The sequence below is a fragment of the Onychomys torridus genome, chromosome 17, assembly GCF_903995425.1.
Source record: "Onychomys torridus chromosome 17, mOncTor1.1, whole genome shotgun sequence".
NCBI classification, from domain to species: domain Eukaryota; kingdom Metazoa; phylum Chordata; class Mammalia; order Rodentia; family Cricetidae; genus Onychomys; species Onychomys torridus.
This window is the reverse complement of record NC_050459.1, coordinates 18,508,759-18,535,725: the sequence shown is the minus strand read 5'-3', so window position 1 is coordinate 18,535,725 and position 26,967 is coordinate 18,508,759. Positions and strand designations below refer to the sequence as shown.

General features: G+C 40.0%; 1 protein-coding gene across 2 annotated transcripts in view; it reads right to left on the bottom strand.

Moving 5' to 3' along the window:
* Zmat4 (zinc finger matrin-type 4) overlaps window positions 1-26,967 on the bottom strand; it is a 393,013-nt gene that overhangs the window by 160,088 nt on the left and 205,958 nt on the right. For both annotated transcript variants that reach the window (XM_036166797.1, XM_036166796.1), the window contains exon 4: window positions 351-507. In XM_036166797.1, the coding sequence (XP_036022690.1) occupies window positions 351-507 (157 nt within the window). The remainder of the gene's footprint in view (window positions 1-350; window positions 508-26,967) is intronic.

Here is a 26,967-nt window from a genome sequence, read left to right as displayed (position 1 = left end):
GCTTTACCAAGACACGGGCAGGAACCTACCTCCCATGCAGTGTGCACATCCTTACTCATGCAGAGTACAGGCTGAACTTGGGAGAGTACTACAGATGTATATCTTACATGGTAAATAATAGATATGACAAATACCCTAGAGGGTGTAAACAGTAGATGAGGCTGAATAAGCCACTGAAATCACACTCAGTGGTCTGGTGTGCCGCAACTCCCCATCCATCCCTCTGGATTTTAAATGGCACCTGTCATGAGGCTCACAAATCTTGCAGCTTCTGAAGGGAGGGTGACTCATGTGACAGATGCAGTGTATGGCTCTCAGTGCCAGCCTGGATCATTTGTTCCCACACATACCTGTGGTTTTCAATGGAGGTTTCTCTCCTAGCAACAGTTTTAACCTTTTGGCGTGGATTTTGCCTTGGTAATGTGAGTCGGCCACCACGGCTGAGGTAAAGGACATGTTACAGAGTGTACAGCACTTATTCTTATCCACCATGTCAGCGTCACTTCCCTGCATGGGGAAAAGGAGAAAGACAGTGTCACAGAGGAACTCTAGTTCCATATCATGAGAGTCATCATTTCTGTGAGATTTGTCTATTGCTGACCAGCTTAGAGACATGCTTAGCTTTTGTTCTGCAATCCTTTTCTTCTTTGTTATAAGTACCATCAACTCAGTAATGTACATTTATTTAGTGGCTACATGTGCAAGACACTGACTGGGCTTATAGAAAACTGCAGATATGAGTTACCTTAAGAAAAATGGAACCCACAATTAGGAAAAAAGCACAATGTCTGGCTCGGTGAGGAAAGCAGTTGGTAATTGCACACATTATACTCATTAAAGTAAGGAAAATATCAGAGTTCACATGGCCTGAATTATTTAGCAGAAATTATCATTTGGCATTCAGCTCTGCCTTTACCAATTTTAGCCTCACCAGGATACATGGCTCCAATGTTCAAGCTGCTTTTATCAAGAAAGTTTCTCTGAGGACTTGCACATTTTTCATACTTAATTTGCATATCTGTCATAGAACTATGATGACCACGCTGCCTGAATTTTCTGGCAAGTATTTGTGTAATATTTTCCCCCTTTTCTTCAGAAAAGGTGATTGGCCAAATGCTTAGTCCAGCTTAATTTTTATGCTTTTGTAAGATTTAATGAAAGTGAATCGTGAATCAGAAAAAAAGCAACTCCTTTGTCAAAGCATGTGACATGGCCATTATGTGTGCAGGTCATCAATTACCTCTACTCTCCTAGAAGATTAATCCTTTGCCTCCCCCTCCTGCCTCACTGGAAATTGAGGGTACAGCGGGCTCTGAGATAAGGGCTCCAATCTGTTCCTTAGTGGAACTGCAATAGCAAGGCACCTCATTGTTAAAGCACAGTCTCAGGAGTTTCTAGCGCACAATAGTCCCTTCTTGAAGACCCAGAAAACCCAGAAATGAAATTTAAAATTGGACGGGACAAGGAAGAGGGTAGGGACAGGATGGAGGGGAGCAGAGAATTATATAATTTTTACATAATAACAAAATGCCCATACTGCTAGAGAGAGTGTAGCTTCACACATATTATGTGGTAGTTAGAAAAGTAACTCTTTTCGTAAGGCATCACTATGTGAAATTGCTGATAATTAGTTTTTGGTACCTGAAAGTAAGTGTGTGTGTGTGTGTGTGTGTGTGTGTGTGTGTGTGTGTGTGTGTGTGTGTGTATCTCCCAGGAGGCTGGCCTCTACTTAAAAGGTAGAGACAATAAACTGAAATACTGAGATGCTGGGATCAGGGATAATAGTCAGTGTCAGAAAGTTGGAGCCACCAAGAAAGGGACACCATTCTGCAGGCCTCTCTCCTCTGGGGGAAGGGCTATCCTGCCCTTGCTGAAGGTAAGCTATGGCACTTTGAGTTTTGCTTCCAGGTGAAAATAAAGGCACAAGAGGTTTACAATCCCCGAGTGGTTTACTATGAGATAAAATGGACCAGGCAGTAAAGCAGGAGCATTAGCTCTCACTCATCTCTCCTAATGGGGGTACAGCATCCCTTGGAGAGGAACTGTTGGAATCTAGCTCCAACCTGTTGAAGGGTTCTGGGGCGGGTGGAGGAGAGAGGAATGAGGAAGTATTAGAAATATAAACAGAGATGGAGAGAAAAGACAAAGACACAGGATAGCTTTGGGAGGGCCCAGGGTCATTACCTAGCTGCCTTGAGATTTATTCTAATGGGCTTTTTATACACTACCAAGTGAACAGGCAAAAGACCACCCCCTTTCAAGATCAAAGCACAATGAACAGCCAAGTATAGACTCTTCAAAACACCTGTAACCATACCCTTGGTCAAATCATCGTATTATGGGCAAAGCAAGCTCAAACTTTATGACCTTGAGTAAGGCCTTACTAGGGAGCGTCTGTGGGCTTCCACAAGGAACAAGTTCAGAAGCACCATGAAATGTCAAATCACAGAGCAAGTGAAGAAGCACAATGCACTCACTGAAGAGTGAGCAGCTGGGGTGGCAACCTTCCCACTGTTTGGTAGGCATATTAATCCTATGCTTTTTAAAAATTGTTTAAAAGTTTTTAGGTTATAATATAATTAAACACTTCTCTCTACCTTTCCATAATCCCAGAACCTCCCATGCACCCCTCCTTGCTTGCTTTCAAATGCATGGTATCTTTTATTATTGTAAGTACATGCATACATATACACGTAAATACATACATATTCATAAATACAACCTGCTCAGATTATATGTCACCTATGTGTGAATTTTTAGGGTATTAAGTATCCAATTGGTGTGTGCTTCCTTGGGGAAAACTATTTTTTTCCACTTTCAGCATTCATTAGTTGCCTGTGTGTAGTTCTTCATATGGGGTTGAGGCCACGTGGTCTCTCCAAAGTCTACTTTGTCAAGTCAATTATTTATTTCCTTGCCCAACCCATGTTTGGGAAGTCATGTTTTAGGAAGACTTTATGGGTGTTGCTTCTGACATTACTAGGAAACACAATCTCACAGCAAACTCTCTGATCCTCTGGCTCATACACTCTTTCTACCTCCTCTTCTCAATGTTTCCTGAGCCCTGGGTGCAGGCATGTTCTGTAGATGTATCCCACTGGGCTCCATAACTACGTTTTGTTTGGTTATAGCTTTCTATAATGGTCTCCCCCTGATGTTTCAAAGGGAAATTTCCTCAATGTGGGGTAAAGACTACACTTATCTGTGGGTACAGGACAAATGTTTAGATTGTTGTTAGACATTATGCTGGTTTAGTAAAGTAGTGCTTGAGAGTACTCCTTAATATCCATGACTTCACCAGCACTGATAGTTGGGTAGGTTTCTAGTACCAGGCATGAATTTCCTTCTATTGAGCAAACCTTAAGTCCAATCAGAGAGCTGTTGGCTACTGCCAAGGTCTGTGTGCCACTACTGCATCCTTAGGGTCATACCATGCCGGTCATTGATATGGTTTATAGGCATCAAAGCTGGCTAGGATTGTTTGTTGCCTTCCTCTTCTTTCCAGAAATGGCATCTTCTGGTACACCATGAAAGCTAGTCCTTAGGGAGGAGGCATTCAAGTCAGTTCTAGCTCAGGGATCTCTGGGCCCTGTTTCTGAAATGAATGGTATTTTCAGCAATAGGGATTGGCTTTCACATCTTGGAGATAACCAAGGACAGTAGCATTAGGCTGAAAGTTTTGGTCAACAACCCAAAAGAAGGCTTCTCATGCATGGTACTGAGAATTTTTTTAGGTGGTCTTTGGCTCTTAAAGAGAGCAATGTCACAGGTGATAAAAGGTTCATTAAAACTATCTATGCATATTAACACACATTATTAAATTTAAGGTTTTTTTAAGTAAATAGTTAATCATATGATTCCTTGTGGCTTTCCCAGAAACTCTAATTGCTATTTTACCCTCCTCCTTTCTTCTATATTTACCTCCCAACCACCATAAGGAGCTCCCCTTTTTCCATTGCCCCAAATGACTTGTACCCCGCTAGTCCATTTTACACGGCTCCCTCCTTCTTCCCTATTTACCTCTGTCTCCCTTCTTTATAGAGCCCCCTGCTTCCCAGTCCTCCAATCAGATCACTATGACTCTGCTCTCCCCTTCTCTATTGCTCTCAAATGCCCCTATTCTGGCAACTATTTCAATGTACTTTCTTGGTTCTGCAGTTACTCCAGGCTATGCCTCCACATCTAAAGATTCAGAGCAAAGAACTACTGATAAAAGAGTGCCTTTGGCATTTGTCTTTCTAGGTCTGGGTTACCTGACTCAACATGATCTTTTTCAGTTCCATCCATTGATTGGAAAATTTCAGGATTTCATTTTTCTTTATAGCCAAAGAGTATTCCAGGGTGTATTTGTACATTTTCACTATCCATTTGTTAGTTGAAGGTTATTTAGATTGTTTCCATTTTCTAGCAATTATGACTACAGCAGCAATAAACCTGGATGAGCTTCCCCACTCGCGCTTCTGCATTTATTGCAAATTGTTTGGTGATGTTTGCCATCCTGACTTAAGTAGAAAACTCAAGTATGTATTGATTTATATTTCCTAATTACTAAATACAATGAACATTTTTTGAGATATTTCTTAGCCAATATTTTCTTCTTCTAAGAACTCTCTGTTCAGGTCCCAGGCCCAGTTTTTGGATGGACCACTTGGCTTTTTGAGTCTTTGTCGTGTTCTTTATATATATTAGGGATATGAATCCTCTGTCAGATGTGTAACTGAAAAAGACTCTCCCATTCTGTGGACTTCCTCTTCATCTGGTTGATTGTTTCTTCAGCTGTGCAGAAGCTTTTTAGTTTCATGAGGTCCTGCTTGTCAGCTGTTGGTCTTAATTCTTGAGCAAATGGAGCTATATTCAGGAAGTCCTTTCCCACACATGTAACATGTGGGTACTGCCTGTGTTTTCTTCAGCAGTTTCAGTCTTTCATGTTTAGGTCTTTGAAGTTAGTTTTGGTGCAAGGCAATCAATACAGGTTTAATTTTATCCTTCTGCATGAGGACATCAGTCTCCCCAACATCATTCCTTGAAGATGCTTTCCTTTCTTCAATATATGTTCTTGGTATCTTTGTTAAATATTAAGTGGCTGAAGTTAGATTTACCCTAGGTCTCTTATTTTGTTTTGCTCATCTACATGCCTGCTTTAGTGTTACTCTAGTATTGTTTTTATTAATATGTCTCTGTAGTATATCATATGATCTGGTATTTTACTCAGGGTTGTTTTTATATCAGAGGTCTTTTGAAGCTTCATTATCAATTTTAGTTTACTCTTTTATCTTTCTAAAGAATGAGATGAGGATTTTGATTAGGATTGTACTGAATCTGCAAGTATCTTTTGATAAAATGATCATTTTCACAATTTCAGTTTTACTAATACGTAAGTATGGGCTATCTTTCCATTTCCTAGTGTCTTTATCTCTTTCTTCAGAAGTTTAAAGTTGTCATTGTAGAGGTCCTTCACTTCCTTGGTTAGGCTTATTCCTAGATATTTTATTTGCTTGAGGCCATTGTGAACGGGAGTCTGTCCATGATCTTCTCTGTATGTTTGTTGTTGGTTTGTGTAAACTGACCCTGTATCCTGCTAATTTTTCTAGAAGTTTTCTGGTAGAATTTTTGGGATTTCTAAGGTACAGTTAATAACCTTAGGCAACAGGGATAGTTTGATTTTTCCCCCTATTTGTGTCCCTTTTATTTCCTTCTCTAACTTTATTTCTCCAGCCAGTGATCTGCACACAATATTGCAGAGGGGTGGGGTAGTGGATCTCCCAGTCTTGATCCTGACTTCACAGGGATTTCAAGTTTTTCTCCATTTAGGATGATGTTGGCTGTGGTTTTCTCATATATACCTTATACTGAGGTATGTTGGGGCATGCTCCCTCTGGCTGTACATCCTTTAAGACTTTTATTATAAAGTCATGTTAGTTTTTGGTTAAGGCTCTTTCTGAATCTAGGGCAATGGTCATGCAATTTTTATCTTTAAGTCCATTTATATGTATTATTATATTTATTGACTTGTGTATTCTGAACCCTTCCTGCATTTCAAGGATAAAGCCAAAATAATCATAAAAGATAATCTCTGTGTATGTCTATAACTTTGCAAGTGTTTTACTGAGCATTTTTAAGTCAATGTTCACTAGGGATATTGGCCTGCTGTATTCTCTTTTTCTTCCTGTATCTGCACCTGCTTTGCGTATTAGAGTGGTCCTGGCTTTGTAGAAAAAGTTTGGGAGTGTTCCCATTGTTTCTAATTTTTAGAATAAAGAAGGACTGGCCATAGATCTTCTTTGAAAGCATGGTAGAATTCTGCTGTGAATCCATTGGCTCTGGTCTATTTGATTTTTGGTTTTTTGTTATTTTTTAGTCCAAAGGCTTTTTGCTACTACTTCAATCTCATCATTTGTTATGGATCTGTTTAGGTTATTGACTTCTTGGTTCAACTTTGGTGGTTTGGTTGAATCTAGAAATTCATCCGTTTCTTTTGGCTTTTCAACTTAGTGGAGTACATATTTTTTAAATATTCCCTTATAATATTCTGAATTATTTTCTGTCTGCTGTAATGTTTGCCTGCTCATTTCTAATTCTGTTAATTTGGGCTCTCTCTTTCTTATAGTTAGTTGGAACAAGAGTCTGTCAATTTTTTTTTTGATGGTTTTTTTTGAGACAGAGTTTCTCTGTGTAGCTTTGCACCTTTCCTGGAACTCACTTTGGAGACCAGGCTGGCCTCGAACTCACAGAGATCCGCCTGCCTCTGCCTCCCAAGTGCTGGGATCAAAGGCGTGCACTGCCACCGCCCGGTGAGTCTGTCAATCTTGTTCATCTTCTCAAAGAACCAGTTTTTACATTCCTTTGTTCTTTGTATTATTTTATTTCTGTTTCATCATTTCTGCTCTGAGTTTTATTACTTCTTGCAGTTAACTGGGTCTGGATATGATTTGTCCTTATTTTTCCCACTTTTTGAGTTGTATCATTAAGTCATTTATTTAAGTTATTTTGGATTTTTTTTATGTATGCACTTAGGGCTATAAATTATCCTTGTAGGATAAATTTCAATATGTTCCAAAAGGTTTTGTTTGTGTTTTCATTTTTATTTAATTCCAGGAAGTTTTGTATTTCTTTTTTGTTTCTTCTTTGAAACATCCATCATTAGTAATGAGTTGTTTCATCTCAATGAGTTTGTGTATTTACTGGGGATGATGGTGCTGTCAATTTTAAGTTTTATTGCATTCCTTTAAGATAGGACACAAGGAGTGAAAGCAATCTTTTTGAATTTGTAAAGATTTATTTTGTGTTGCAGGATATGGTCTGTTTTAGAAAGCCTTTTTATGTGATCCTGGCTAGAATGTGTATTCTTTGGTGCTTGTGTGGAATATTCTGTAGATAGCTGTTAAATCCTTTTGATATATTATGTCATTTAGTCATGATTTTCTTTGATTGGAGAAAATGAGGTCTTGAAATCACCTACTACTAATGAGTTGATCTGTGTCTTTAATTCCAGTAGTAGTTTTTTTTTTATTTTAATTTTTTTATGAAATTGGATGCCCCAGAGTTTGGTTCACACATTTTTAGGATGTTTAGATCTTCTTGTTTAACTGTCCCCTTAATTAGAATGAAGTCCCCCTTTATTTCCTCTGATTAGCAGTAGTTTGAAGTCTATCTTGTCTGTCATTTGGATATCGATGCCTCCCTGCTTCCTGGTCACATTTGGTTGGATCACTTTTTCCATCCTTTTACACTAAGGTGCCTATATTTAATGCTCAGATGTGTTTCTTATAGAAAACAAATAAATGGATTTTGTTGCTTGATCCATTCAGTCAGCCTGTGTTTATTTATTGGAGAATTGAGGCCATTGATATTTTAAAATGCATGTTAATTGCTGTCATTGTGCTGTTGATATTTGGTGGTGGTGTGTTCTCAGCAGTACTTTGTTTTAATAATTATGGCTTCACAGAGGATAACCAGACTACACAACCCACAGCTCCAGAGAAGCTAGGTAACAAGGAGGACCCTAAGAGGGACACATGGATTGCCCTGGGAAAAGGAAATAGAAGAGCTCTCCAGGAGTAAATTGGGGGTGAGGAAAGGCAATAGAGGGGTGGGGGTGTGGGATGAGAACATGGGGGAATGAGATGGTCGAGCTAGAACACAGATGGAGTTGGAGAGCAATGAAAGAGATACATTGATAGAGGGAGACATTGTGGGGATAGGGAGAAACCTGGTGCTAGGGAAGTTGCCAAGAATCCATAAGGATGACCCCAGCTTAGACTACTACTAATAGTGGAGAGGGTGCCTGCACAGGCTTACTCCAGTAATCATATCAGTGAATACCCTAACTGTCATCACAGAGCCTTCATCCAATAACTGATGGAAGTAGATGCAGAGATCCATAGCCAAGCACTAGGCTGAGCTCCAACAGTCCCATCAAAGAGAGGGAAGAAGGATTCTATAAGCAAAGAGCATCAAGATCATAATGGAGAAACCTACAGAAACAACCAAACTAAGCTAATGGGAATTCATGAAATTTAGACCAATAGCTGTGGAGCCTCCATGGGACTGGACTAGGCCCTCTGCATAAGTGAGACATTTGTGTAGTTTGGTCTGTTTGAGGGCTCCCTGGCAGTGGGATCAGGATCTATCCCCTGTACTGAAGCTGGCTTTTTGGAGCCCATTACCTATGGTGGGACACCTTGCACAGCCTTGACACAGGGGGGAGGGGCTGAGACCTGCCTCAACTGAATGTACTAGGCTCTGCTGACTCCCCATGGGAGGCCTTACCTTGTTGTAGGAGGGAATGAGGGGTGGGTTGGGGGGAAAGATTGGGGGGAGTGGGAGAAGGGAAGAGAGCAAGATCTGTGGTTGGTATGTAAAATGAATTAAAAAATTTCTTAATAAAAGAAAAAATTATTATGGCTTCATATTTCTTCAGCCTGAAATCATATTTCCTGTATTTTTCCTTAGGTTTGGCTTGTAGAATATAAATTTTTGTATGGTGTTGATGCCATGGAAATCTTTTGTTTTGCCTTCAAACACAGCAGATAATTTCACTTGTTATATTATTCTATATTTCCTCTCATAGTCTTTTAGGACTTAGAATGCATTGTTCCAGGCTCTTCTGGCTTCCAATGTTTCCATTGAGAAATCAGCTATTACTCTGATGGGTTTTCCTTCATATGTGACTTGTGTTTTGTTTGTTTGTTTTCCCCTTGCTGCTCTCAATACACTTTCTTCTGTATACTTAATGTTTCAACTATGATATGCCATGGGCATTTTCTTTTCAGTTCTTGTCTATTTGATGTTCTGTGTGCTTCTTGTATTTACAAGGGTGTGTCTTTCCTTTGTTTGGGAAGGTTTTCTTCTACAGCCTTCTGGAAGATCTAGTCTATGCCATTGACTTGGAATTCTTCTCCCTCATCTATGCCTATAATTAGAAGATTTGGGTTTTTTTCAATGGTGTCCCACATTTCCTATGGGTTCCTTTCCTGCATTTTTTTATTTTTCATAATCTTTTATTTCATATCTATCCTGTACTTTATCTTCAAGTCCCGGTAGTCTGCCTATCTTCCGCTTGCTTCAAAGGCTTTGAGTTGTCTCGTTGAATTGCTGAGTAAAAACTCAGTTCTGTCTTCATCTCAGCTGAGTCCTCTTCAGTGCTTCTATCTCCTGATTGAATCCTGTTCCAAAGTCTTGGGTTGACAGCATGGTCTCCAGTCACCTTACATTTGTGTTTTCTTGGGCATCATTCAAGCTTTTATTCTCCTTAACCTCTTTCTACTTAATTCCACTGAGCTGTTTTTTGTGCCTTCCTTAAACTCCCTGGCTTATTTGATGAAGTTTATGATTAGTCTTTTAAAATTCTATAACCTGGAGTTCATCTTGGCAGATAATCCCATTGGCAGACACTTCCACAGGACTGGTAGGCTTTGGAGAGAATATACTGGCTCAGTCTTTCATATTGTTGGTACTTTTGTGATGAGCTCTAGGCATGTGAACACTTTTTGGTCTTACAGACAGAGCAGTTTTGGAAAGAGGAGAAGATGTATGGGAGGACTGGGTCTAGAGGTGGGAAATGGCTTGGCTGGAATGAATTCACATGGACAGAGGGGACTACCCTGGTGTATGGGGTGTTCCAAAGCTGGAATGTGGGAGTAGATCTGGCTGACTAAAAAGGCTAGATATGGCATGAATGGATCCAGTTGGTTGGAGGCAAGGTAGGGTCAGATACTGTCTGAAGCCTAAAGCTCCTTTAGGATACTGGCAGAGGAGGCAAGACTGGTGTACTGCTTGTAGGGTTTGCATAAAAGGCATGAATGAAGAATTCAGGGCAGCTCACTGGACTAGACCTTGGAGGAATAGTTAGGAAGTTTATTACAGAGCAGGGTGATGGGAAGCTACACAGAAGGGAGGGGAAGGGGGAGGTGCAGATAGTGTGGGTTCTGGCAGAAGCCTAGAGCTTGGCTAAGGTAGAGGCAGGAGTAGCCACAGTAGACTGGGCCATTGGTTCTGAGACTTTGGCTAGTATGCCTGGGGAGGCCTGGGGTACTCACAAGGCTAGATCCTGCAAAAGTGTGTAGTAAATCTGGGTACTGGGTGGGTCATGGATGAAGTGACAGTCCTACAGTTTTGTTTATTTAAGGAAGATGGTCAATGTAACAACATTGTGGTTTGAAATATCTTTTATTATATATATATATATATATATATATATATATATATATATATATATATATATATGTATGTATACTTTTAAATTAAGCACAGTAAGGTCACAATCTTCAATTTAACTCACAATCTACCTTTTTAGCCTCTACACATGACTTTGTACGATTTTAGGAAATGTCCTAGTCCCTGGAGCTTCATCATGCAGACTTCTCTAGAAAAGACTAGAATCCCAGCCACAAGGCCAGTGACACTAAATGGAGCATTCAGTGTTAAAAGCATGACAAAAATCTTCTCTAACCTGAGAATGACCAACAGATTTCTATTACTTATTTAATGCATTTATAAGGACCTAATAAGTATGCTGGGTGCTATGCCACATGAATGCCAGTCAATCCATTGCTATAAATGAGCCTAGAACCAGGAGGATTAGGGAAGGAAGAAAGAAAATACAAAAGGCTATAACAATCAAGGGATTACAGTCTCTTTTTGAACTCTCCCAGTCATGCAGAATGAAGAAGGATCTATGTAAGAGCATCTCTCACCTCCCCATGGAAGAAGCCCTTTCTCCCCACTCCTTATCTAGTACATACTGACCACAGTGTGCAATCATGGCTCAGTTCAACTTTATCTCCTTGAGATGGAGTCCCTGACACCTGTGACTCACAGAGTTGAGGGACTAGCCTCTAGGATCTTGCGGGGTGGCCTGGGCATCCTTCTGTCATAGGAAAATACTAAATCCTTCCATTCACCTTTTTCAGATTTGTCTCCTACAATAAAACTCCTTTAAAGGCAAGAAAATTATCTCATTGATAGTGAAGACTCGGAATCCAGAACCATGCTCACTACACAGGGGTACTGTCCACTGTTTTTTGAATGAGTTAGTTGTTTCTGAACGGCTATCCATGGGGCCAAGAATCTGATATAAAAGTCAAAACAGAAGATTGGCTTATGATAAGATCCCTCGGCATAACCTAACTGTTTTCAGATTGACAAGGTTGTTAGAGAAAGAAACTAGAAATATCTATAATTTATACAGCAACTTCAGAGTTCAAGTAGAGGAAGCTGTTCCCAATATTTATGTCAGTTTTATGATCACAATTTTTACTAGCATCCTACAATTCTATTCCCTGGGCAAGGTCGGTCACTTCTCATGCAGAGGAGGAAAGATAATTAGAAGTGAAGAGCCAAGCATTATGCATCAAGATATCCTGCAGTGGAGTTATGATATCAATACAGAATAGGGAGGAGGGGACTTATACATGACAATAAAGAGGGTGAGATGTCCCGAAAAGTTAAGCAGCCTTTGAGGCCAGTAGCATGTGCTTTGGGTATATAACACTATCACATGGTCTATATGGTTCAATTTATATCCATGCCAGTGATAGTGGCAGAAACACACTAGCCAGCAATGCAGGTCTTATCCAGGCCTGTCTAGTGCCAAGATTTAACTGGGGATTCTTAGCTATCTAAACCCCAAATTAGTTGTTTCTTGAGGCTACAGATCATGGCTTCTTTCTGAAAGTTTCCCACTCCGCACAGAGCAAGGTTCACTTGTGGCCCAGGGTGAAACCATAAATTTTGATGAGCTGACCTCAAGGAATGCATTTAAATATCTTGCTTAAAGAATTGAAGAAAGAGCCTAAAGCGATCATGTAAATGAAGGGAGGACCTATGAGTGTCAAAAAGCAAGGGCTTTATGCTGGAGAGAAAATTCAAACGCAATGTCAGTGTGACGGAAGGGGAAGAAGAAATGAGTTAGTGGAGTATGTGAAAGCTTCTTACACCAAAGTAGTTTGCAAAGTTGAGGCATTCTCAATAGAATTCAGTCAAGAGAAAGAAAATACCAGACTGCCTCTGGCTGGCATCTCATCCTGAAAGGCCTTTTCTTTTTTCCAGAGTTCTTTTTTCAAAACCCAATTGATAGGACTGTCTTCACTCAATTTAGCTTTAGGTGAATACAAAAAGTGCTGGAGAGATGATCACTACAAAAACGGCAAAATTAGGTGTTTTACAAAATTGTTTCTAGGCAAAACAATCATTAACTGCTGAAAAAGATGTCTTTGAAAAATCCTTTAGAGCTCCTAGAAATCATCTTAACAGCAAACAGCACTAAGGATGTTTGAAAAGTCATATGGAAACCTACTACTTCTGCATAAGAATCCTGAATATTTTTTCATTTATTTACTCATAAAATACAGTTTAATGGGCATTACCCTACACAGGTGATAATACTCCTCCCAAAAGCCATACCAATAAAAAGCCCGGTGTCCAATATATATATATATATATATATATATACGTGTGTGTGTGTGTGTGTGTGTGTGTGTGTGTGTGTGTGTGTGTGTGTATGATATCTTCCCACTAGAGTTTTTGGGCAAGGGGGTCCCTAAGACCCCAAACCATCACCCATTGCTCTTGGTTACCCAGCAGAACTTAACATTAAGACTCTCTCTATTGCTGAAGACACCATGCACCATACCCATTGGTCACAGGACACATAGAAATCAAGTTTGCAAGGATCAGGAATCTTGCTCCTTGATGACTGGCCTTCATAGCAAGAGAAGGTTCTATGTAGCCTTCTGGGAGAAAAAGTTATCAATGATTTACCCACCTAATAACCCTGTGAACTACCATCAATATAAACCATGGCAAAATATGCTCATGGCTGCAATGGGGAATGGATGCTATAGAAATCACTGGCCATTTCTGATTGGATTTGTAGTCCATTCCATGGGAAGAAATGCATGCCTGATACTGCTAATTTGGCTAAGAACCCATTGTTGAGGGGCTCATGGTGCCGAGGTTGAACCTAATACTACTAGTCTCTAAACCAGTAGTTCTCAACCTCCCTAATGCTGTGACCCTTTAATACAGTTCCTCATGGTGTGGCGACCCCCAGCCAATGCTACTTCCTAACTAATTTTGCCACTGTTATAAACTATAATGTAAATATCTGATATGCAGATATCTGATATTGACACCTGTGAAGGGGGCATGCCACCCACGACCTACAGGTTGAGAACCACTGCTCTAAACAGATACAGTATCAAACTGCACTCTAATTTCACAGCACCTACCCATAGATTAGTGTATCACAGAATCATCTGTGTAGACTGGACAAAACTTAACATAGAATCTCACAGCTGGGCTTAGTACAGAAATAAGTGTCTGCAGAGTTCTGAGCCACACGTGGGAGATATATACATACATACATACATACACATATATATATGTAAGTTGGATGAAACAGTGTCTTCTGCACATGGCAGAACTAATGTTCTCATGAGTTTACAGCAGCTGTGGCTTTATGGACTCCAGCAAGTCAGTCAGCATTCTAGTAGCCATAAAGAAAGGAGTCGCTGGGTGGTGGGGACACACGCCTGTAATCCCAGCACTCAGGAGGCAGAGGCAGGTGGATCTCTGTGAGTTTGAGGCCAGCCTGGGCTACCAAGTGAGTTCCAGGAAAGGCACAAAGCTATACAGGGAAACCCTGTCTCGAAAAACCAAAACCAAAAACAAAAACAAAAAAGGAAAAGAAAAAAGAAAGGATTCACTAGGCCAGACCTCTAACAAAGAGCTTATTGACAGTTGATGGCCTCAGCATCAACTGAAAAAAGAATTTCCTTGAAGGATGTAGTCTTGGTAGGTTGAGGATGCTCTTCAAAGAAGTAGAGGGCCAGACGTAGATGAGGGAAGTATGAGGCAATGTCTTAATTCAGAAGTATAAACTGAAAAGATCCAAAAATGTCTCTGAATATAGAAAGTACAAAAACTAACATTAAAAGGTCACAAAGGGGCTCAGCAGTAGATTCAATTTGTTATGAGAGTGTCAGAAGGAAGAAAGAGGCAGCAAAGCATGTGGATAGTCACTGAGATGTCCCAAACACAAAAAAAGCCCAGTCAAGAGGACCCAGGGCCTGCAAAAGCCTCAGCAAACCCACACCAAGCAGATCACCATAGAATTGTTGGAAACAGACACCAAGAGAAGTGTTTGTAAAATGCAGAGAACAACATTCCATGCACAAGGAAACCACAAGAAAGTTAAATTGCTCAACAACAATCAAGTTCACAAGTCAGAGGAAAAACGTTGCAAGTTCAGAGATAAGACATCTGTTAAGAGCACCCACTTCACAAGAAATATGAATAGAAAATTTTCAGGGGGATGGCCAGGTACCAAAAACAGCACTCCAAATCCCCACAAGTAAGCAAGAGCACTGGAAAGGTTAGTTATGAAATCATAAAAGACAGTTCAATGCATACTTAACTAATATATATGTGTGTAAATAATTAAAATAGACAGATGATAATAGATCAATTGATGAGAAAGATAGATAGATAGATAGAGATAGAGAGATAGATAGAGAGAGAGAGAGATAGGAAGATAGACAAATAGATATAATACAGACATGTAAATTGTATGTAAATAATTATCCCCATAACATATAGATACTTATTGGACAATAACAGCTCAAGGAGTCAGGTAGGGGCAAAGCTGTACTGCTCTGAAAAATGACACCACACCTAATCCATAATCCATAAGCACAAATGGAGAGGAAAAAAAACATGGTGGCTAAGAAGGGTAATAAAGCAAATACCAAAATACATAACCATTGTTCATTTCTTTTTTTAGATTAATATAAATGAAGTTATATAATTAATAATTATAATGTATTATTCAATTTGTAATGTGTAGATGTAAGATGTCTAACATTAGTAGTCAGGGGAGGAGAAGAAATAACTTCACATGGGATGGTAAGATGTATGTATCTGCTTAAAATCAAAGTTGTATAAACCTGGTTCTAGTGAATTGAGCTATACTTGGTTGGCTCTGGATAGTGCAACCAATAAAGAAATAATTTAATTTAACAGCCAAGAAATGAAAATGTTATAGTCTAGGACATCAGTAGAACAGAAGAGTACAGGGAAAACAAAACACAGCCAGAGCAGTAGTGTTGGTAAATAGGAACAGACTACATAGCCTATTGCGTAGTGTTTGTGTGGTTGTTACTGCTGTGGTGTGCTTTCTTTTGATGAGATGGAGCACTGACCAAAAGCAGGGAGGGGAGAAAAGGGTATGTTTCATCTTCCACTTCAGATAACACCCCATCACTGAAGGAAGTCGGAACAGGAGCTCAAAGTCTAAACCAGGCGGTAAGAACTGATGTGGAGCCCATGGAGGGATGTTGCTTACTGGCTTGCTCTCCGTGGCTTGCTCAACCTGCATTCTTATAGAACCCAGGACCACCTGCCCAGGGTGGTACTAGCCAAGTGGGATGAGCCTTCCTATATCAATCACTAATCAAGAAACATCCCCCCAGACTCAATTGAGGTTTCCTTATCCCAGATGACTCTAGTCTGCTAAAACAACCCAAATATGAAGATTGTTGGCCTAGCTGAAAAGAAACAGAATAAAAATGCAAACAGATAAAAGCAAAAAGACAGGAAGATGTCATGCAAATGACACAAGGAAGCTGTGGTGATTGTACACTATCAGAAAAGTAAAAATTCAAGATGAAAAGTATTGCTCATCATAGACACCTTTATTATAAATAAAGTACTGAACCATTAGGAAGATGTAAGAACTGACAGAGTTGGGGGACAAATGGATAATTCTATTGACATCTGTTAAGTCTGGCTGGCTGATTTTCTCTATCTTTTCTCTTGTTAATCTGACTAGTTGCTCAGGCCCTCATTGTATATATATATAGTATGGAGCCTCCAACTATTGTTGAAAATTACCCAACACACACACACACACACAAACACACACAAAAGGCAAAGGACCTATATATAAAATAAAATAGCAGCCAAAACTATACTCCATTTATATGCATTTAATTTTCTAAAGTTGCAACTGCCACCATCTCCTGTAATCTTAAAATGAGTGAAAAAGAAATAAACAAATCATCAATTTTAAATTAAATACCATTCTGAGTCACGTATGACACTTCACAGTGGCCCAGCACATCATGTCTGGGAGTGAGTCATCCCTCCCTCAAGCATGTTTGTTGGCTCTTCATGTGTTAATCACTGAATCGTCCTCTCAGTTACCAACTGTCATTGTATCACAGCACTTGCTCGTGATCCTTTTTTCCACACAGTGCTTGCAAACTGCTTCAGCCGTAGTGCTGGCACTTTAGATGTGCAAAGGGCAGCCACATGGGTTTTCCTCCAAGCAAAGACTCAAAGGGCAACAAGAACTTTTGAGACCATCTTGTAGAATGTTGGTTATTATATTTTATAACTTCTATTTTATTACTGTCATTTTCACTATATCATGACTGATTTATAAATCAAACTCAACCACAATTATAAGGAGAAATACCAGAGCAAATATAGAGGTTTTAAGTTCCAGGATTTTGGAAATCTACTAGGTGTCTTCCAAAGTATCCCTAGGAACTACAATAAATACATGCATGGATATATTAATTGTATATACATGCATCATTGATATAAACTTCTACATAAGTTGTAAATAAAACCATAATCAAATACCACAGTATAATCCCTCAGATGTCTAAAATCAAAGAGGTGGGTGATAACAAGCCTTGGCAAGGATGTGGAGAAACAGGTGAGAATGCAAAACAGTTTGGCCACTTTGCAAAATCATCCAACAGTTCCTCAAAAGTTTAAACACTGCAAAGGGGAAACTTCCATCCATGGACTGGTGGGAGTGTAAAGAAACCTCCACTCTGCAAATCTTTGTGGAGGTTTCTCAAAAAATCTAAAATTAAAACTACATACGATCCAGATTTATAACCCTGCACATACTCCTAAAGGACTCCTGTATATCCTACTACAGAGATACTTTCACATCCTTATTCACTACTGCTGTTTACAATAGCTAGGAAATGGATCAGCCCATGTGTTCATTAGGTGAAGAACAGATAACAAAAAATGTGATATAGAGATAGACATACACATGCATGATTAAATTTTTATTTAACGCTAGGAAAATTGAAATGATGAAATTTGCATGGAAATGGCTAGAACTGGAAAATATTCTACTGAGTGTGGTTGAGTCAGGACCAGACAAATGCCACATAATCTGTCTGATGTGTAGATTCTAGCTTCAAAATCTTAGATTTCTATGTTTAACGTGTAGGGCTTCTAATGGATGATAAGCAAGAAAGGAGTGAGTTGCTCAATGGAGGAGGGAAATGGTAAACTCACTGATAAGAAAGTACAGGTAGAAAGAGAAATGTTTAAGTGGAAATTGAGGTAGACCATCAGTCCTCAACCTGTGGGTCACAACCTCTTTGGGGGTTCATATCAGATATCTTGCATATCAGATACTTACATTAAAATTAGTAACTGTAGCAAAATTACAAAGTAGCGCAATGAAATTATTTTATGGTTGGGGGTCACCACAGCATAAGAAACTGTATTAAAGGGCTGCAGCATTAGGAAGGGTGAGAAGAGAACCACTGAGGTGGATGGACAGGGGAGTTGAAAGAGAGAGGGAAGTGGTTAAAAAACCTAAAGCTGTGTAAATAAAGCATGGAGATGTATTATTTTCTAATAAAATTAAAAATATGAATGGAAGTACTTTCCATGGATGGGTAATGCTGATCCCAGAAGCCATAGGTTACTCAACAAAAATCTCAGAGCCAAACATAGGTTATGTCTTTATGAACTGGTCAGGAATGCCACAGAAGTCCCCAAAATGTTACAAGTTATTGGGATTGCTCTTGGCTGCCCACAAGAACTAGATGATAGGACTCTATTGCTGCAGGCACTACCCACCTTGACTTAAGGCATAGGAACAAACAGCTAGAACAGAACTGGAAGTTTCCTCACTGTCAGCTTTCAAAGGGACTGAAGGTCCTACATAGGTTTCTGGGAGATGAAAACATATCAACATTGTACACATCTGGGAATCCAACAAACTGCACTAACAACCTTCCAGACAAGATGTGTATACTAGTACAACAGTGGCACGACTATTATAGAGGTAACATACCACTTTCCTGATTGGATTTGAGGCTGTTCCACAAGAGGAAGAAATACACAGTGTTCTAAATTTGGTCAAAAGCCCATAGTTAGGGAGGTCCTGGGCCCTACAAAAGGAGAAATCTATTACTGTTGCTTTGATAAATGACATGTTGTCAAATTACCTTCCAAATATTTATATTTACATCCATTGGTTAGTAGTGCTCCTCTTAGCCTTGGCCTGATAATCTTCTTCCTACAGTGGGCAGCAGTGCTGAGAACAAGTGACTTTTGGGTAATAAGTCCTATCTGAGATATCAAGAACAAGTGACTGTTGGGTGCTAAGTCCTATCTGAGATGTCGAGAACAGGTGGCTGTTGGGTGCTAAGTCCTAATTGCGATGTCTATTTCATTTCCTCCAGTGGCTCAGGGAATACTGCAGAAGAGAGGGAAGAGTAATGTAAGAGCCAGAGGATCTCTGAAAGTGTCGTAACACAACATGACTGGTTCATCTGTGAACTCACAGCAGCAGCAGCAGCTACCCGAATAAGATCTGAACAAGAGTGGGCCCACTATCATTCCATTATGAAGGAGCATCTCAGACAGGCCCTACCTCTCCCAAAGAGGCTACCAGTAGTTAATGGTTGCTGGGGGCAGGAAGACATATTTTTCAGTCATGTACCCATGAGTAAGATGTCCATACTCATGCAGGCAGCCCTAATTTAATATAATGGGCTACAAAACAGACATTTAAAAAAGTAAGAGATGGACTTGATATTATAATACCAATCAATTCCATTTGGAATTAGAGTCAGTCCTCAATATTGGACCTGGGTTTATGAATCATGGACACACACACAGGACCAAAATCCTCAAGTCCTCTGATGTGCAACAGTCCCAGTCAGGGCCAAAAACTTTGTTCCATTTCCCTTCTTCAGCTCTCATACTGTGAATTTGTGCATCTTTGGTGCCCTGTATTTTGCAATTATAGTTTAGTGGGTAATCCATCCCACTGCTTGGCCCTACGGGTCATTCTGAAGGGCTCTCTAGTGGTTCTAAATACAAGGAGTTTGCCCTTTATGAAGAACAAATCAATGTGGTAGAGAAGCTTCACTCAGCCACAACTGACAATGCTTCTGGTAATGAGTTCAATGTTAATCAGTCAACACTCTGTATACCTAAAGAAGAGGAAATTCACTGATCTACCATATGAACACTGTAGAAGATGATTTACATAGTGTAATAGATACACAGAAAGACAGAAAGTTGTCTAATTTGTGAATATCCGAGTTAGCAACTGACAGAAGAGTACAGAGGAGAATACATTGTAAGGCTAAAAACCAAAGAAATGTGTATCAGTGTTACCCCAGATAAGAAGAATGTTAAGGGGTTAAGGATTTAGCTCAGTGGTAGAGCACTTGCCTAGCAAGCGCAAGGCCCTGGGTTTGGTCCTCAGCTCTGGAAAAAAAAAAGTTAAGTCCCTTTGGGTAGTATTTTATTATAAAGAAATACTATATACTATGCATATTTATCCATAAGAAATACATAATAATGCATCATCAAAGAGAAACTCCCATAAAATAAGGTTGTGTATTGACTAATTGCTGAACATGCTGTGACGGGGGGATCCAAAGAACCAGCCTCTACTACACCAAGAAGCTGTTCTATCACTGCTGGAGATATCACAGGACATAATTACCAAGAGAAGGAAAGTCAAATTATATTTCATTAAAAGTAATAAGAGCATATATGCATATAAAAATGTATGCATAAATGTTCATAGCAACATCATTTGTAAGTACATAAATGTGGAAATAGCCCCAGTGTCTATCAGCTAGAGAATGAGTAATGTATGATTTGCTCACACTGAAGTCCACTATCAGTGATGAAGGGATGAAGTTCTGATCCATGTTACAACAGGGATGAGCCCTGAGAACAGTATGTTAAATGGAGAAGAACTCACAAAGGCTACCTCGTCAAAATGACAAAAATTTGTGTGAGAACCAAGAAGCAATTGTACAAGAGGAACAGGAGTGAAAAGGAAAGCACACACAGAGAGACAGACACACATGTGTCACACACACACACACACACACACACACACACACACACACACACACACCCCTCATCTGTCTTTAGAGTATCGCAGAGTAATAGACCAATTTCCTACCATGTATGAGACCCAGAGTGGAGTCACTAGCAGATTAGAAAAAATTAATTACTATGCAATAAAATTATATGATTAAAGACATTTAAACTTTCTTCTTAAGTATCAGTCTATTACTACAATATTTGGGTTGACTAGATAGTACCTAGAGTAGCTGAGCTAGAGACTTACAATGCAAGCCATACTGAGACCATAATTTAAATTTCAATGAGGCCATATTTAAATTTTCCTGTAGCCACATTTTCAAAAGAATCTGAAGTTAATTTAAAAATATATTTTATTTAAACCAGTGCATCCAGAGCATCTTCCTTTTAACATGCAGTTGACATAAAATTATTATTTATATTTGTTTTTTTCATGCTAATGCTTCAAACCAAGTATATAGTTCCCATTTAAAATGCATCTAAATGTATACCACCTGCATTCCCACTGTTCACTGGATCCATGTGACGGGTGGCTATGACACTGAACAGGGAACCCAGATGACATGGAGTCATTATCACATGAATATCAAGTGAATGCAGAGATGAATGAATGAGTAGGGATGTCATTCACTGGTGGAAAGTTGTCACTACCATGTGTAAGACTTACATTCATTTCACTGCAACAAACATTCAATGGATTAGTGAATGAATAAAGGAGCTGGGGAGTAAATAAATGAATAAAGCTCTCTCTTTACAGGTTATAGAAATGAAGCACAGAGATTATACATAAATCCTGCATCATGCCCTACTTTCAAATGTGGGGAAAGCGCTGTTGAGCTCTTGTCTGACCAGTGTAAGGCATGCTACTTTCACGGCACTGCCAAGGGCTCTGTGCTACCTAAAAATAAATTCTTTATCATGGCATGTAAAATGAGTAAAGTTAACTCTCAATATCTTTTTGTAGTCTCTGTCCCTCCATTGTTTTCCACACTTGACAGCTGCAAACAAACTGATTATTCCAGGTTAGGAACACTAAGGATCTTGACTAGAACTAGCTTTCCCTTCCCCCAGCTCACATCTGCCTGCAGCCTCAACTTACTGGATGTTATAGGTGAGTGAAGATTCAGTCCTTCAAACCCCAGTTTTTGATCAGGGTGGAGAACAGAAGCTTCCCTCAACCAGGCAAAGGTCCCTCCCTCCTGTGTTCATCTGTTACCACATTATGCCTGGCACACAGCGGCTTATATTGAATATACAAAGGAAAATTGGAACAGACATTTGAGCTTGCTTTATCACTAGGTAAGTGCATCCCTCTAATGGCCTGGTTCACATAGTCCATCACAATGCAGAATCTCTCAGTCTGTTTATTTGCTATATCCTTCACCAAGGCTTTCAGAAACGCCTCGTGACAGAGATTTCATCGTTCCCTCAGCATAGAGCTTCCCTGAGACCTCTCTTGACTATGAAACACCATTAAGCATATAGCGTACCATGAAGAATTGAATGGCAGTTCTTTGAGAAAATATATTGCCCTATACATGTTCTCTGTGATGTGATTGAAAATATATCAAACATTAAATTAAAGAGGAGCATATTTGCATTAGAATTAGAAACATGCTGTTTAAGTTTGGGCTTTAAATAGAAGAGACATGCAATCATTAAACTTGAAATCCTTGTTTTTAACATGAGAGTATTATCTAACTGTCTAATCAAGACAGAGGAAGATACAACTGGAGTCCGGCTATTGCTAGGAATAGAGAGTAGAGCAGGGGCTGTGGTCTAGAAATCTAGGCATCTGCATTGTCCTCGGAATGCGGGCAGTGAGAGACCAGAGTCTAAGAATGAGGCAGAGCAGGTGCAGCACCCTGATGGAGCAGACATGGCCAAGAAGTTCTCTGTGTTTGGTGTGATGACAGCAGTGATGGAGTGGATGCATGCCTGTTCACTCTATTCACACTCAGCTGCAGGTTCAGAAGAGCAAGAGCCTCCACAGCGGGATGTTCACACCTTCGTCTAGATTGTCGACTAGAGGTTCCAAGCAACTAGCACTTTGTCACCCTGCTTATGAGCTCATTCAGAAAATTGTATCTGACTGAAGTCAAAATAACATAATCAAATCATCGGTGCCTAGAGCCTCAGTTTCCCTAGAGGCCTACAGCATCATCACACCTACTGATATAATCCCCTAACACCCCATGAGGGACAGCAGGTGTGAGTTGAATTACTACTAAGAGCTTAGGAACAAAGAGAGAGAGAAGGGCCTGCTGCCTTTAGCCAAACTAAGTACACTATCAGACCCTGCAAGCTCATGGATGATTCAGCTTTTACAAAGTTATACAGTTCCACCACTGACTTATATTCCAAATAATGTTGTCTGGGCATTCTTTTATCACATCTGTGAGGGTTAGAGGTAAGAGCTCCATCCTCCTGACCTGGAATGCTCAGTAGCAGAAAATGACCCTTGCAGTCTCATGAATATTGAAATCATTTCACCCATATCCCGCACCACCCTTCTTTGTGGTAGGGTACAATAACCATAAGAAACAGTCTGGTGGAGTCAAGACACCGATAACCAGCAGTGGAGAAAGGCTGCTGCTGTTGAAAGGCTGCTGTTTCACGAGCTATTCTGGGTCAGGGCAGAGTAATGAAGTTAGCACACTCGTGAATCATACACACACACACACACACACACACACACATACACGCACATGCACACACACGCACATGCACAGACACACACGCACACGCACACACACACACGCACACACACACACGCACACACGCACACACACACACACACACACACACACACGCACACACACACATGCGCGCGCCCAGCATGTCCTGGGCCAGGTGGCTTGCTCTTGCTGAAGGGGTTCTGTGTATAGTCCCATATCCCAATGTCTTAGTTAGGGTTTTATTGCTGTGAAGAGACACCATGACTGTGGCAACTCTTATAAAGGAAAACATTTAATTGAGACTAGCTTACAGTTAGAGGTTTAGTCCATTACCATCATGGCAGGAAGCATGGTTGCGTGCAGGCAGACATGGGGCTGGAGAAGGAGCTGAGAGTTCTACATCTTGATCTGCTGACAGCAGGAAGAGACTGCCATACTGGTCATGGCTTGAGCATCTGAGAACTCAAAGTCTGCCCACACAGTGACACACTTCCTCCAAGAAGGCCACACCTACTCCAACAAGGCCACACCTCCTAACAGTGCCACTCCCTATGGACCTGTGGGGGCCATTTTCATTCAGACCACCACATCTATTATTTCTAGTTCTCTTGTTGAATGGGAATTCCTCACTCAGGCTTGTTCTCAGTCCAGGCCTGAAGACTGACCCTGATGGACTTTCTGGCTTCCCTCTCCACCTCTCCCTGAGTTCCACAGAGGGCTGTTCACACAGCTGATTGACTCTCACTGGCTCTTCCTCCTTGCCCTCAGTCAAGGTCCATCATCTGCCCAACCCCCACACAATTTCTTTTATGCTTATTTTATTTTTAATTGGAAACAAATTTTCCCACTAGACTCTTCCCCTACCTTTTGGGGCAAGTCACAGCAGCAAATACTTAGATCAGCAAAGCATGTATCCTATCTAGGAATTCTTAGGAGGGAGAGATATGGAGGCTTTACTTTGTGTGTGCCAGCATTTGTAAGGCAGGATTAGTCCTGATAAAACACTGACCCTATCAGAACCCACCCCTTCCCAGATGAGTAAAAAACTGTCATACCAACTCCAATTCTTTACCCTGTAAGTGCTCCTTGATGCTAAGAATATACAGACAGTGTGGGCTTGTAGCATGAATCCTAATTGGTCTTATTAATAAAAATCTGGAGTCAGATATCAGGGTGAAAGCTGAAAGATCAGAGAAGCAGTAGTTAAAGACTAGATAGTTATAATTTCCTTAGTTATGATAAAAGATAAGTTAGATATGAAATCTTAGACTCACAAATGTAAGATAGATAAAATATCTTCTTTAATTTTTCCAAATACAAATAGACTAGATATTATAAATAGACTAGATATTATAAGTGTAATTCTTGCTTGATAATTGTTTTGTGATCTGTAATTTTACTATGTGAAAGCTAAACCCTTCCTTTTTGAAAAAAAGAAAAGGGGAAGTGCTATGGGATGTTCTGTATGTTAAATGTGTTGGTCTGATTGGTTAATAAATAAAATACTGATTGGCCAGTAGCCAAGCAGGAAATATAGGTGGGACAAGGAGAGAAGAGAATTCTGGAAACAGGAAGGCTAAGTCAGGAAACGCTGCCAGCTGCCGCTATGAGTACATGTAAGATACTGGTAAGCCACAAGCCATGTGGCAAGGTATAGATTTATAGAAATGGGTTAATTTAAGATAGAAGAACTAGATAACAAAAAGCCTGCCACGGCCATATAGTTTGTAAACAATATAAGTCTCTGTGTGTTTACTTGGTTGGGTCTGAGCAGCTGTGGGACTGGTGGGTAAGAGAGATTTGTCCTGACCATGGGCCAGGCAGGACTGGAGAAAACTTCAGCTACACTCTATCACTGACAGAAGTCAAGGAACTTGAGACAGGAACCTGGAGGCAGGAACTGAAGCAGAGGCCATGGAGGAGTGCTGGTTACTGCCTTGCTCCCCGTGGTTGGCTCAGCCTGCTTTCTATTACAACCCAGGATCACTCACAGAGAGGTGTCACCATCTACCTTGGCCTGGGCCCTCCCATATCAATCATTAATCCAGAAATGTCCCACAGACATGCACACAGGCCAATCAAATGGAAGTAATTCATCAATTGAGATTCTTCCTTCACAGGTGTGTCTAGGCTTGTGTCAAGCTGACAAAAACAAACTATACTATACACTGTGAAAGTAAATTATAAATGGATGCTTATGTGAAAAAAATCAGAGCTACAACCTTCCTTTGTGGACACAATGAGAGTCTTCAAGAAATAGAACATAATACTTTCAAACAACAAAAACACGACCATAAAATTCACAATTTAGGTGCATGAGCTACCAAATAGAGGAACAATTCGCTTCAGAGATGAAGATTAATCTAGAACAAACACAAAGTGATTAAACACAATGAAGGATTGGTTTGGAAAAATACAAGGTAAGATGGAGGAAATCATTGAACACATTGAAAAAAAAATAAGCAAGTTGCTAAGAGATTCGGTGCTAATGATGAAAGAAGACACCCCAAGGAGGTGTGATATATGAAAGTTGTGAGCTCATGAAGCAAACCAGAGAGCATGGGGACAAAGTAAACTCTATAAACACCACAAATCTAACATTAACATTAAAGACAGTGTATTCTGAGAGTGCAAACCATTTGTACCTAAATGTCAGTTGAGAACAAAAAGACAGAAAGTGAACAGGCCTCTATAGAAGAAAGTGACTTAGCTATAAGAACTAATGAGTGACAGAAATTTATCTCACCTGCAATGCATTATTCCAAACGCTAACAGAATAACATACGTTTTACTCTTAAAACCACAGGAGGTGGACAAAAGTAAACGGAACAAAAAAGGGTCAAAGATGATAGACAGGAAGCTCTTGTGGTCTTGTTCTGACAAGCTGACCCACATGTGCCCACTGGACTATACATCAAATCAAACAACAAATTCAAGAGACTCCAACAGGAGAGCCAGAGAAGCAGGGGAACATGCATGTATGTGTGTGTGTATGTCATGAGTGTGTGCATGTATGTGGCTGAATGTGTGTATATGTCTATTTGTGTGTGCATGCACATTCATATGTGTGGTGTGATAACTGGAAGGGAGAAGTTTGCTATACAGTGGTTATATGCTCAGGTTACTAATAATTTCTCCATTTGAGAAACAGGGAGAGAACAGAAATAACGTGCATTCAAAGATGACAGTTTCTCCACTGATTACATTAGTAGTGCAGTATTAGTATTGTCACTCACAAAATGTCTACAGTATTTTGGATAGAATGAGTGAACAGTCTTTGGAGACTCTCTTTTCATTCTAACACTTGGAAAGTGTTAGAAGAGCTGACTTCAGATCCCCAGAATCCAGGTTAATGCCAGGAAGACATGAAAGGTCATCGTAATTCACTCTAGGAAGACAGAAGATCTGTAACAAGAGGGCTAGCAAAAGTTCTGTGCTTCATTAAGAGACCCTGCTTCAAAGAATAAGATAGAAGAGTGATTGGGGAAGGTTTGACTTCAACCTCTTACACACCTCAGTACACACACACCAATACATGCATGCATGTGTACACACACACACACACACTATACCTACAAACACATGAAAAGAAAAAGAGGAGAGAAAAAGAAAT